We start from the raw sequence: 14796 nt of genomic DNA, 5'->3' as shown, positions 1-14796 counted from the left end.
ACAGGCATTGCCATCATCTATAACAAGGAAGAAAATAGTTTAGCTGATATGATGGATATAAATTTCACCTGATTAGAAGATGGCTTAAACAGCTATAATTGATCTATTTAAGAAAAGGTAAAAAACTTTCGAAGACTATGAAAACGATTTTTAAATGAACTTTCATCATGTGAGTTATGTCTTTTCACAGGTTTAAACATTTTCTATTTTAGGCCTCTCACATGTTGCAGAGGGGAGCTGAGGCTACTTCATTATCAGTTTACAAAATAAAGATGAGATAGTATAAAATAAACCCATATTTAGATGATAATGCACTTTTGTCAAGTTTGACAGCAATGTGTCTGGTTTTGTCTGAGTTTTGGTGTAGAAAAGATTAAATTTATTTCAACTAATAGCTAAATATAAAAATAAGATGATGTGGTATGATTGCCAATGAGACAACTCTCCACCAGAGAACAAATGACATAGAAGTTTAAAACTAAAGGTCACCGTACAGCCTTCAACAATGATCAAAAGTTTATCTTACCTCAATCATAAAACAGATCTGCATGCATTTGTGAAAACATCCACAACACGATTTATTTCATTTTCTGTTAGCTGACAATTCACAGAAATTCTAATACTGAAACAGATAACAAGGAACTCAAATTATTCAACTATTTCTCTTAGCTATCAGGTTACAGTAATTTGTATTATAAAAAAAACAATAAGTTTATCATCATATTCAATTTATTGAGCACTCACTTCTAAAAGATTTAAATCTAAAATAAGAAAAATTACTACTTATTTGAAAATAGATATTCCCTATATCAAAATTCTCTTAGCACCCAACAATAGAGCAAATGTATCATATCAGAATATACAATGAGATAAGATTCTGGTTTTCAATGACTGTCCTTTGCAATTAACACAGAAAAAGAGCTTGTACTTCTTTGAAATTATAAAACCTGACAAATCTCTTTTACTTCATAACACAAAGAAATTTCTTGGATTGAGAGGACATGTATTTAACTCCAAGCCTTTTATAAATGAAGTGTATGCAAAGCATACTTTGGGAGGAAAGTAGGACAGCAACCAATCAACTTCTGTTTTTTCATCATACTTATATCTGTACCTACGTATTCTCTTGTGTATAACCAGAATCATTAGACCACATAGCAATCATTGAATGTGACATACCTGGGTGGTGGTAATTTGTGTTCTTCCTTCTCTAAATATCTGGCTAAAACTATGGCAATACCATTCTCCATAGCCTGGTAATATAACAAACATATAATCTTTACAATATATATATCAACATTGAAAACTTTTAAGCAGTATAAGCTTCCTTTTAAAGGCAATCATTATTTTGTTAGCATTTTTCATGTTTTTTGTGTATAATAATCAAAAACATATTGACAATTTGGATCACCTTTTTAAGGACTTGGTAATTTTTAGGAGAAAACCTGAAAAAACAATCTGATCACAAAATAAAACAGGAGATGCAGAAACAATCAATCAATCAATCACAACTGCACAAACAACAATCAAACAATCAATCAATTATAACTGCACAATATATATAGTATTTAAGCCAAATTTCTTATAGTTCCTATCTTAACAGTAAAATAAATTTTCAGTGACAATCTTATGTAACAGACAGACAGTATAACATTCTGTCTCGCAAAATATAATGTAAAGAAACCAACCTGATCAGCAATCCTCTGTAAAGTTTTCATGTCTAACTCTCTGTTATCACTAATTTCTGATAATCTGACATGTTTTATAGGAGCTAATGGATCTCCCATCACTTGTACACCTGATATCCTGTAAGAAAAAGTTCAAAACAATTACTAATAGTATACCCTGTGTCAGTATCACCCTGTTAAGCTCTTCATTAAATTCAAAATAATGACATAAAAATGTTTTTGATATGTCCAGAATAACTTTAATTTGATTATAATGGTCAGTATTTTCACACTAATAGCTTGATCTCTATTTGTTGTTTTTGTTTTATATAAGATTATAAACTAGAGGCTCTAAAGAGCCTGTGTCCCTCACCTTGGTCTATGTGCATATTCAACAAAGGACACCCTCCAACATTGTAGAAGAGAATAGAATTCATGACAAAAATCTCTGTTTTGTTGATCTTGAAATGCTGATCATTTAGTCTTCATTAGTTTTTGCTCAAAGCACATAAAAGGGTAAAAAAGAAATATACTCATTTAAGGGCAATCACTCCTATAAAGAGTGATAGTCTACTAACTATATCAGCAAAATTTGACTTGTTAGTAGATCTTGCCTTGTTGATCAGTTTTGTGATTTAAAGTGTCTATTTATCTATTGTAATTTTTATCATATAAGGCAAAAAGCAAAAAAAAAAGGAAAAAATTGTCATTAAAGGGCAATAACTCCAATAAAGAGTCGTCAAGACGATATCCTCCATATTGTCTTAATTGTAGGTCTTGTCTTGCTGATCATTTTTGCTCATTTCAGTTTCTATCTATCTATTATAATTTTTATCATATAAGAAAAAAAATGGAAAAAAATTGTCATTAAAGGGCAATAACTCCAATAATGAGTCATCAGACGATATCCTCCATATTGTCTTAATTGTAGGTCTTGTCTTGCTGATCATTTTGCTTAATTCAGTTTTTATCTATCTATTAAAATTTGTTTCATATAAGAACAAAAAGCAAAAAAAAAATGGTAAAAATCATCATTAAAGGGCAATAACTCCAATAAGAGAGTCATCAGACGATATACTCCATATTGTCTTAATTGTAGGTCTTGTCTTGCTGATCATTTTGCTTAATTCAGTTTTTATCTATCTATTAAAATTTTTTTCATATAAGAACAAAAAGCAAAAAAAAATGGTAAACATCATCATTAAAGGGCAATAACTCCAATAAGAGAGTCCTCAGACGATATCCTCCATATTTGTCTTAATTGTAGGTCTTGTCTTGCTGATCATTTTTGCTTAATTCAGTTTCTATCTATCTATTATAATTTTTAAGATATAAGGCAAAAACCCAAAAATTGGAAAAAATTGTCATCAAAGGGCAATAATTCTGATAAGGAGTCGACTGACGATTTCTATCATTAGACTTAATTGAAGTATAAATTTTGCCCACCCGGTGCCCACTCCCATGGTGGGCCGGTGGACAAAGCAAAATCCACCCGAGCTGTAGTGTAGATAGAAACTTTAAATTGCAAAAATGATCAGCAAGACAAGTTCTTCAATTAAGTCTAATGATAGAAATCGTCAGTCGACTCCTTAAAAATATAAAAAAAAAAAAATCAGTTTGATGACTATTTCAAGGCCCTGCCCCTAGGTCATGGTCCAGTGATTTTCAATCAAATAACAATTTTCAATGTTAAGTTTTCTGATTAAGTTAGTTTGATGGGAACTAGTTACAATAGACAATATTTTCTATAAAGTTACATTGCTGTCTGAACATCTCAGTTTGTCAACTTTTTCGAGGCCCTACCCACTAGTTGGTCCAGCGACTTTGAATTAATTAGCAATGTTGCTGTCCATCAGATTGTCTTTTTCTGAACTTTATGCCAACAGGCGAGACATCTCTGTGTCAACAGTTTATTTTCAATTTTGCGTATTATCTTGAAAACTATAATAAACAGATTTATAGAAACTATTGTAACTAGTAACATTGAAAATTGTTATTTGATTGAAAATCACTGGACCATGACCTAGGGGCAGGGCCTTGAACGTATTGATAGTAATGCAACTTCATGCAAAATATCATTGATCTATCACAAGTAGTTCCTATCAATCTAAATTAAGCACAGAACTTAACCTTTAAAATCTTATTATTTCAAAGTCACTGGACCATAGCCTAGGGCCTCAAAATTGTCATCAAACTGATATGTATTGATAGTAATGCATCTTCATACAAAATATCAATGATCTATCACAAGTTCTTATCAAACTAACTTAAGCGTCACCGCAGCTGTCCCTGGAAAAGCAATCCCTATGTCTCGCTTTCCGTGACTTTCATCGCAGAGGAGACAAAAATGGTAAAATTTGTCATTTAAGGGCAATAACTCCTATAAGAAGTCGTCTGATAGTTTTGACATAAATGGACAAATGGCAGAGCTCAACATTCTGAACATTTGTGCCCTAGTCAGATTTTCCCATTTATAACAGTTTTCAAATAATAGACAAAACTTGCATTTTACCCCTATGTTATATTTTTAGCCATGTTAGCCATCTCAGTTGGCAGATGGGGTCTTCTGACACATTTTTTTAAACTAGATACCCTGATGATGACTGTGGCCAAATTTGGATAACTTTGGTCCAGTAGTTTCAGAGGAGAAGATTTTTGTAAAAGATACAAATGACGAGGGACGACAAACGCCAAGTGATGAGAAAAAGCTCACTTGGCCCTTTGGGCCAGGTGAGCTAATAAAAATCCACCCTTTTGAAGAGTGCAATTTTTCACTGATATAAGAAGAATGAATATTAGAGTAGAAGTAGATATAAGTAATATATTATATGATAACTGAAGGGACAAAATGATCCCCATTGATTGATGGAGGCTTAATGCCAGGTCAGCACACATGGAGTATGTTACAGTAAGAACAAATTTTGGTAAAAAAAACCACATTTAAACAATTAAAATAAAAGTGTGTGTTGATACAGGGGAGGCAATAACATTATAAATAGCTGACATAAAACACATAAACTGTTAACACAGAGATATGTCTCACCTTTTTGTAATTTTGATAATGCAAATGTTGAAATTAAATAGCAATACTTAAACATGTAAGTCATGCAAATATTCAAAGTCAATGAACCATGACTGAAGATATTCGGCTAAAAAATTTCCATGGAAATGAGATGTGCCAATGCTAATACAACTGCATACCAAATACCACTGACTTATCATAAGTCGTTCCCTTTAAATAAACTTAAACACAACCAAACATTAACTTGTAAACTATGTAAAAGTTTCAAAGTCCTTGACCCATGACGAGGGGGTGGGGCTATATAATCTCCATGGAAACGAGACTTGCAAATGCCAATACATTTGCATACCAAATTTCATTGACTTAACATTAGCGGGTCATCATAAACTAACCTAATCACAAACTAATACCCTGTAAACTAAGCAAAAGTTTCAAAGTCAATAGACCAAAATTGAGGGGGTGGGGCCAAATATTCTCCATGGAAATGAGATGTGCTAATGCTTATACAACTGCATACCAATTAACATTGGCCTACCACTAATGGTTCCCCTTGAACTGACCTAAACACAAACTAATACATGTAAACTAAGCAAAATTTTCAAAGTCAATAGACCATGACTGAGGGGGCTGGGCCAAATAATCTCCATGGAAATGAGATGTACCAATGCTAATACAACTGCATACCAAATATCATTGACCTACCACTAGTGGTTCACCATAAACTAGACCTAATCACAAACTAATACATTGTTGATGCAGCCGCCGCTGTTGCCAGAAACAGCATACCTATGTCTCCGTCAAGGCGAGACAAAAAATAAATGTTTGCATGTTATAATATTCAGTAATAAGCTGAAAGACTTACATCGATAAACCATCATACATCTTTCTACAATTTTCTCTCAGTTTTGATAAAATATCTGAAATAAAAAACATTGTTATATAAACACAATATAATTCTTTCTACACATTATTTATTTCGAATATCATTTCTAAGGTCTCACCAAGATTGGCTATTGATATCTTTGACTGATTTGTAAGAGAAACATTATTGTTAAAATTTCCTCTGTTATGCCAAATTTTTCATTTGCATCTTTCTTATTCAATAATCTAATCTGATCAAATACATCTTACAAAAAATTTATTCATCCTGTGAGTCAATATTATTTATTCTTTTTTCTAAATTAAAGTCTATATAAAGTTAAAGAAAACTTACTGGAATCATTCTGCATAATGTTGAGGGCCTCAATAGCAGCAGTAGCCAACATTGGAGGTAATGAAGCAGAGAAACAGTAACCTAAACCAGATAATCTCTAAAACAAAAACAATATATCATGTTACAACACAGACAGAATGGGGAGGTAATAAGACTGAGAAACAGTAACCTAAACCTAATAATCTCTAAAACAAGAAACAATATATTATGTTACAACACGGACAGAAAGGGGTAGGAATAAAGACTGAGAAACAGTAACCTAAACCTGATAATCTCTAAAACAAGAAACAATATATTATGTAATGACAGGGACAGAAAGGGGAGGTAATAAGGCCGAGAAACAGTAACCTAAACCTGATAATCTCTACAACAGAAACAATATATTATGTAATGACAGTGACAGAAAGGGGAGGTAATGAGGCAGAGAAACAGTAACCTAAACCAGATAATCTCTACAACAGAAACAATATATTACGTTACAACACGGACAGAAAGGGGAGGTAATAAGACTGAGAAACAGTTACCTAAACCTGATAAACTCTACAACAAAAACAAATATTATGTTAAAGGGGAGGTAATGAGACAGAGAAACAATAACCTAAACTAGATAATCTCTACAACAGAAACAATATATAATGTGATGACAGGGACAGAAAGGGGAGGTAATAAAACTGAGAACCAGTAACCTTTACCTGATCTCTACAACAATAACAATATATTATGACAACAGGGACAGAAAGGAGAGGTAATGAGGCAAAGAAACAGTAACCTAAACCAGATAATCTCTACAACAGAAACAATATATTACGTTACAACACGGACAGAAAGGGGAGGTAATAAGACTGAGAAACAATAACCTAAACTAGATAATCTCTACAACAGTAACAATATATTATGTAACAACACGGACAGAAAGGGGAGGTAATAAAACTGAGAACCAGTAACCTATACCTGATAATCTCTAAAATAGAAACAATATATTAATTTTGCTGAAATTTGACTAAGTTGACTCAAGTCTGGAAAAAAAAGGGGACAATTCCTCAAACAATTCCATAGTAGCAGGTGCACAACTTAATTTGTATGCAGGGGCCTCGGTGACTGAGTGGTCTAAGAAGTCAAGCTACTGTATCACTAGCCTGTCAACTCTGATGTTGTGAGTTCTCTCCAGCTTCTTCCACCAATAAAAACTGACCGCCACGAAATAGTACAATAGTGCTGAAAGTGGTGTTTAAAACCAATCAATCAATACATATGCAATCCACCTTTTGTTTGCTTAATTTACTGTAAAATTAGAAAAGATTTCCTTGGGAACCTTTTACAACAATTCCCTTATATAAGAAAACTAATAACATTGGAGGTACCAATTTAACTGCACCAGATGCCCATTTCAACAATTAATGTCTTCAGAGATGCTTGAAGCCAAAATATTGTTGAACATGTTAATTTAAACGAAGATTTCATACATTCATATTTGTCTCCTTCCAAGCAAATTACTTATCTAATGATGTTTTAGTTCTATATTTACACACATCAAAGAATAAAGTTGGATATATCGTATCCTTGTATTTCTTTGAGATTTATAAATGCGAATAAAATTGAGAATGGAAACAGGGAATGTGTCAAAGAGACAACAACCTGACCAAAGAGCAGAAAACAGCCCAAGGCCACCAATGGGTCTTCAACACAGCGAGAAAATCCCGCACCCGGAGGCAGGCTTTAGCTGGCCCCTAAATAAAAATGTGTAATAGTTCAGAGAAAATAGACGTCACACTAAACTCCGAAACATATAGATGAACCAAAATTAAAAAAAAAACATACAAGACTAACAAATGCCAGAGGTTCCTGACTTGGGACAGGCACAAATGTGGCGGGGTTAAACGTGTTTTGTGAGATCTCAACCCTCCCCCTATACCTTTAGCCAATGTAGAATAAACAAACACATAGAAATACGCACAGTAAAACTCAGTTAAAAGGAAGTCCTAGTCCGATGTTAGAATAGGTAACAGAAGAAACTAAGCAAAATGACAATGGTAACATAAATTAACAAAGGACTACTAGCAGTAACTGGCATGCCAGCTCCAGACCTCAATTAAACTGATAGAAAGTTTATGTCTTCATCATATGAAAATCAAGAACAATCCCTCCCGTTAGGGGTTTAGTATCATACCATCATAAAATATATGAGAAGAACATAACCCGTATCATGCCAACAACTGGTTTTAGAATAAATGTGTTTAATTCCGATGCAAAGACCCAATGAGTGAATCAATATTAATTCCAAAAAATGCCATCTTTAATGACCCAACAACAGTATTGTAACTATATCCCTTCTGAATAAGTGTGTTTAAAGGTTTGGTTAGCATGGGTCTTGTGATATAAAAGTAATTATAAATTTGTTATTATTTTTGATTCCTACCTGATGATCTATGACATATTTTTTACCACAACAGAACCCTCCTGTGCTGCCAATACTATTCTCCAATGAAGCTGCTATCAAATCTACTTCATCCACCTATAATACAAATCATCAGTATACACATTAGAGCTACTATCAAATCTACTTCATCCACCTATAATACAAATCAACAGTATACACATTAGAGCTGCCTGCTATCAAATCTACTTCATCCACCTATAATACAAATCAACAGTATACACATTAGAGCTGCCTGCTATCAAATCTACTTCATCTACTTATAATACAAATCAACAGTATACACATAAGAGCTGCTATCAGATCTACTTCATCCACCTATAATACAAATCAACAGTATACACATTAGAGCTACTATCAAATCTACTTCATCCACCTATAATACAAATCAACAGTATACACATTAGAGCTGCTATCAAATCTACTTCATCTACTTATAATACACATCAACAGTATACACATTAGAGCTGCTATCAGATCTACTTCATCCACCTATAATACAAATCAACAGTATACACATTAGAGCTGCTATCAAATCTACTTCATCCACCTATAATACAAATCATCAGTATACACATTAGAGCTACTATCAAATCTACTTCATCCACCTATAATACAAATCAACAGTATACACATTAGAGCTGCCTGCTATCAAATCTACTTCATCCACCTATAATACAAATCATCAGTATACACATAAGAGCTGCTATCAGATCTACTTCATCCACCTATAATACAAATCAACAGTATACACATTAGAGCTACTATCAAATCTACTTCATCCACCTATAATACAAATCAACAGTATACACATTAGAGCTGCTATCAAATCTACTTCATCTACTTATAATACACATCAACAGTATACACATTAGAGCTGCTATCAGATCTACTTCATCCACCTATAATACAAATCAACAGTATACACATTAGAGCTGCTATCAAATCTACTTCATCCACCTATAATACAAATCATCAGTATACACATTAGAGCTACTATCAAATCTACTTCATCCACCTATAATACAAATCAACAGTATACACATTAGAGCTGCCTGCTATCAAATCTACTTCATCCACCTATAATACAAATCATCAGTATACACATTAGAGCTGCTATCAGATCTACTTCATCCACCTATAATACAAATCAACAGTATGCACATTAGAGCTGCCTGCTATCAAATCTACTTCATCCACCTATAATACAAATCATCAGTATACACATTAGAGCTGCTATCAGATCTACTTCATCCACCTATAATACAAATCAACAGTATGCACATTAGAGCTGCCTGCTATCAAATCTACTTCATCCACCTATAATACAAATCATCAGTATACACATTAGAGCTGCTATCAGATCTACTTCATCCACCTATAATACAAATCAACAGAATACACATTAGAGCTGCTATCAAATCTACTTCATCCACCTATAATACAAATAAACAGTTTACACATTAGAGCTGCTATTAAATCTACTTCATCCACCTATAATACAAATCAACAGTTAACACATTTCTAGAGCAGCTCAAACTTTAGTGCATCGATAAACTTCGGTAAAAGTTACAATCTGTTTTTACAGATCCCAAAACTTGGTAACAAGAATCTGAATCATATTTGTGTGCTAGGCATACCTCTATCTATTTTTCAAAGTAACTGTGAACAGGAACTAGGTGACAGGTTAAAAAAGCTATTTATCTTTAAATTTAAATGATTATTAAATTAGTTAGATATTAATCCCTCATAGAAAATATATAAATGAATGATTTTCAATAATTTAATAATATGCTAGTTTAAAATTTGTAAAATCTTGCAGGTATTCTGCTGCAATTTTATTTCAAGCTGATCAATTCTTTTTAAAAGGTTCTTAAACTTAAATAAAATGCTTCGCTGGGGCGCAGCTTGATACGACCGCAGAGGTCGAACCCTGAACAGTTGGGGCAAGTATGGACACAACATTCAAGCTTGAAACAGCTCTGAATTTGGATTGTTATTAAATATTTGACACAGCATAGGTTTCTGACACAGAAAGAATGTGGTCTAAGAACTTGAATTTTTTTAATTTACCTATTATGGTCCAATGTCCAAAATCAAAATACATGGTTAGATTCAGCATATCAAAGAACCCCATATATTCAATTTTTGTTAAAATCAAACAAAGTTTAATTTTGGACCCCAACTTGGACAAACTTGAAAACTGGGCCCATAATCAAAAATCTAAACACATGTTTAGATTCAGCATATCAAAGAACCCCAAGAATTCAATTTTTGCTAAAATCAAACTAAGTTTAATTTTGGACCCTTTGGACCTTAATGTAGACCAATTTAAAAAACAGGACTTAAAATTAAAAATCTAAATACACGGTTAGATTTGGAATATCAAAGAACCCCAATAATTCAATTTTTGATGAAATCAAACAAAGTTTAATTTTGGACCCTTTTGACCTCAATATGAACCAATTTGATAGCGGGGCCCACAAATAAAAAATCTAAAGTCATGGTTAGATTCAGCATATCAAAGAACCCCATATATTCAATTTTTGTTGAAATCAAAAAAAGTTTAATTTTGGACCCCAACTTGGACCAACTTGAAAACTGGGCCCATAATCAAAAATCTAAACACATGTTTAGATTCAGCATATCAAAGAACCCCAAGAATTCAATTTTTGTTAAAATCAAACTAAGTTTAATTTTGGACCCTTTGGACCTCAATGAAGACCAATTTAAAAAACGGGACCCAAATTAAAAATACGGTTAGATTTGGCATATCAAAGAACCCCAATAATTCAATTTTCGATGAAATCAAACAAAGTTTAATTTTGGACCCTTTTGACCTCAATATGAACCAATTTGATAGCGGGGCCTACAAATAAAAAATCTAAATACATGGTTAGATTCAGCATATCAAAGAACCTCATATATTCAATTTTTGTTGAAATCAAACAAAGTTTAATTTTGGACCCCAATTTGGACCAACTTGAAAACTGGGCCCATAATCAAAAATCTAAATACATGTTTAGATTCAGCATATCAAAGAACCCCATATATTCAATTTTTGTTGAAATCAAACAAAGTTTAAATACTGGACCCTATCTTGGACCAACTTGAAAACTGGGCCCATAATCAAAAATCTAAACACATGTTTAGATTCAGCAAATCAAAGAACCCCAAGAATTCAATTTTTGTCAAAATCAAACTAAGTTTAATTTTGGACCCTTTGGACCTCAATGTAGACCAATTTAAAAAAAAGGACCCAAAATTAAAAACCTAAATACACGGTTAGATTTGGAATATCAAAGAACCCCAATAATTCAATTTAAGATGAAATCAAACAAAGTTTAATTTTGGACCCTTTTGACCTCAATATGAAGCAATTAGATAACGGGGTCCACAAATAAAAAATCTAAATACATGGTTAGATTCAGCATATCAAAGAACCCCATATATTCAATTTTTGTTGAAATCAAACAAAGTTTAAATACTGGACCCTATCTTGGACCAACTTGAAAACTGCGCCCATAATCAAAAATCTAAACACATGTTTAGATTCAGCAAATCAAAGAACCCCAAGAATTCAATTTTTGTCAAAATCAAACTAAGTTTAATTTTGGACCCTTTGGACCTCAATGTAGACCAATTTAAAAAAAAGGACCCAAAATTAAAAACCTAAATACACGGTTAGATTTGGAATATCAAAGAACCCCAATAATTCAATTTAAGATGAAATCAAACAAAGTTTAATTTTGGACCCTTTTGACCTCAATATGAACCAATTAGATAACGGGGTCCACAAATAAAAAATCTAAATACATGGTTAGATTCAGCATATCAAAGAACCCCATATATTCAATTTTTGTTGAAATCAAACAAAGTTTAATTTTGGACCCCAATTTGGACCAACTTGAAAACTGGGCCAAAAATCAAAAATCTAAATACATGTTTAGATTCAGCATATCAAAGAACCTCATATATTCAATTTTTGCTAAAATCAAACAAAGTTTAATTTTGGACCCTTTGGACATTAATGTAGACCAATTTGAAAACTGGACCCAAAATTAAAAATCTAAATACACTGTTAGATTCGGCATAACAAATAAATAAATGTGATCAAAGATTTTACAAATCTAATGCGCCATACTGTGCAATTAAAGATTACTTCTTGAAATTTTTCAATATTTGAAATTTGAAAAAAAAATAATATTTGAAGAATAATTCTTTTTAATTTCTGAAATCTGAAATGAGAAAAAATTGGCCCCCCACAATTTCTTTTTATCCCCCCCCCCCCCCCCCCCTTTTTCCCCCAAAAAAATTCTTTCCCTCAAGATATGGTCATAATCTCAATTCAAATTTCCAATGGAGTTGGCAACCATAATTACCCATTTAAATTTACCATAGTGCTAACTTAATCTATTTTATAATAGAATTAATAAAAATATAGTGTCAAATCTTTCATATGGATTTTTTTGTAAAAAAAAAAGATGAAAACATTTGCAGATATTTTTACTGGTCTTCCTTTATAAATATGCATTTCTTTAAACATAATTTAAAAGCAGTGTAAGGGAAGTAACCAAAACGTTGTATTTGGATTACCTCCCTTACACTGTTTTAGATTATCTTTATTGTTCATTAACCATTACTTTATACATAATTTAAAAGCAGTGTAAGGGAGATAATTTCAATGATGTATTTGATTTATCTCCCTTACACTGCTTTAAATTATGTTTTGTACTAAAGTATTTGTCCATTAACCAGGACAACCTTGTTTTTCCCCCTTTTTTGCCCCTAATTCCTAAACGGTTTGAGCCATAACCCCCCAAAGCAAATCCTAACCATCCCTTTGTGGTATGGAAACTTGTAGTATAATTTCAGAGAGATCCATACACCGTTCCACAGTTATTGTCTGGAAACTAGAAAATGCTCATTTTTGGCCCCTTTTTGGCCCCTAATTCCTTAACTGTTGGTACCATAACCCCCAAAATCAATCCCAACCTTCCTTTTGTGGTATTTAACCTTATGGTCAAATTTCAAAAAGATCCATTCACTTAAACTAAAGTTAGAGTGCGAAAACCAATATGTATTCGGATGACGACGCCGACGACGCCGCCAGACGACGACGACGACGACGACGCCAACGTCATACCAATATACGACCACAAAATTTTTTTGCGGTCGTATAAAAATTAGTATTCAAATGTATACTTTTTTTACAATAATTCAAAGAATTATAGAGGGAACAACATATTACAAGATGAAAAATTTCTCACTGAGATTATTTTGGTGGATATGCATTAATGTAAGTACTTGTCTCTAGTGATTTAATTACATTGGTTTACTGTGTATATCTAGTGGTACTTGTGATTTGTTTACATTGGTTTACCATGCATATTTAATGGTACTTGTGATTTGTTTACATTGGTTAACCATGCATATTTAATGGTACTTGTGATTTGTTTACATTGGTTTACCATGCATATTTAATGGTACTTGTGATTTGTTTACATTGGTTTACCATGCATATCTAGTGGTACTTGTGATTTGTTTACATTGGTTTACCATGCATATTAAATGGTACTTGTGATTTGTTTACATTGGTTTACCATGCATATTTAATGGTACTTGTGGTTTGTTTACATTGGTTTACCATGCATATTTAATGGTACTTGTGATTTGTTTACATTGGTTTACCATGCATATTAAATGGTACTTGTGATTTGTTTACATTGGTTTACCATGCATATTTAATGGTACTTGTGGTTTGTTTACATTGGTTTACCATGCATATTTAATGGTACTTGTGATTTGTTTACATTGGTTTACCATGCATATTTAGTGGTACTTGTGATTTGTTTACATTGGTTTACCATGCATATCTAGTGGTACTTGTGATTTGTTTACATTGGCTTACCATACATATTGAATAGTACTTGTGATTTGTTTACATTGGTTTACCATGCATATTTAGTGGTATTAGTCTTATCCCAATGCTAAAGGTATTATGTTAACCTGAAGATGTGTCTCCATTTTCATGTCCTAGAGTATAGCAGGGTTTCCGCTGGCAGTTGCCATTTTTCGCATTTTGAGAAAAAATAAATAAACTGCTTCGCTGAGCGCATCTAGATACGCCCGCAGAGGTCAAACCCTGAACAGTTGGGGGCAAAAATGGACACAATATTCAAGCTTGATTCAGGTCTGAATTTGGATTGTAATTAAATATTTGACATATTATAGGTTTCTGAATAAATGTAGTCAAAGATCTTGAAATTGGTTATATGAATTGAATTTATATTCAATTAAAGATTTCTTGCTGTTGTGCAATACACTGTGCTGTTGTGCAATACTTAGTAAATCTGTTGTCAGACTATAAACAAATAAAGTTCAATTAATTCTCAATGTCATATTAGAAATTTATGAAAATAAATAGGGAGCTTACATCAATAGATATAAACAATTCACC

At 32.5% G+C, this 14796-nt stretch overlaps 1 protein-coding gene across 1 annotated transcript in view; it reads right to left on the bottom strand.

Moving 5' to 3' along the window:
* Positions 1–526: 526 nt before the first annotated feature.
* The window catches only part of LOC127735281 (serine palmitoyltransferase 1-like), a 28539-nt gene continuing 14269 nt past the window's right edge, over positions 527–14796 (bottom strand). Inside the window, exons 10-15 of the mRNA XM_052245408.1 lie at positions 8319–8414; positions 5903–5999; positions 5552–5606; positions 1689–1806; positions 1180–1253; positions 527–622 (exon numbers count right to left, since the gene is read on the bottom strand). Of these exons, the coding sequence (XP_052101368.1) occupies positions 532–622; positions 1180–1253; positions 1689–1806; positions 5552–5606; positions 5903–5999; positions 8319–8414 (531 nt within the window). The 3' untranslated portion in view covers positions 527–531. The remainder of the gene's footprint in view (positions 623–1179; positions 1254–1688; positions 1807–5551; positions 5607–5902; positions 6000–8318; positions 8415–14796) is intronic.

The sequence above is a fragment of the Mytilus californianus genome, unplaced genomic scaffold (assembly GCF_021869535.1).
Source record: "Mytilus californianus isolate M0D057914Y unplaced genomic scaffold, xbMytCali1.0.p SCAF_1, whole genome shotgun sequence".
Lineage (NCBI taxonomy): Eukaryota > Metazoa > Mollusca > Bivalvia > Mytilida > Mytilidae > Mytilus > Mytilus californianus.
This window is presented reverse-complemented; position numbering and strand designations above follow the sequence as displayed.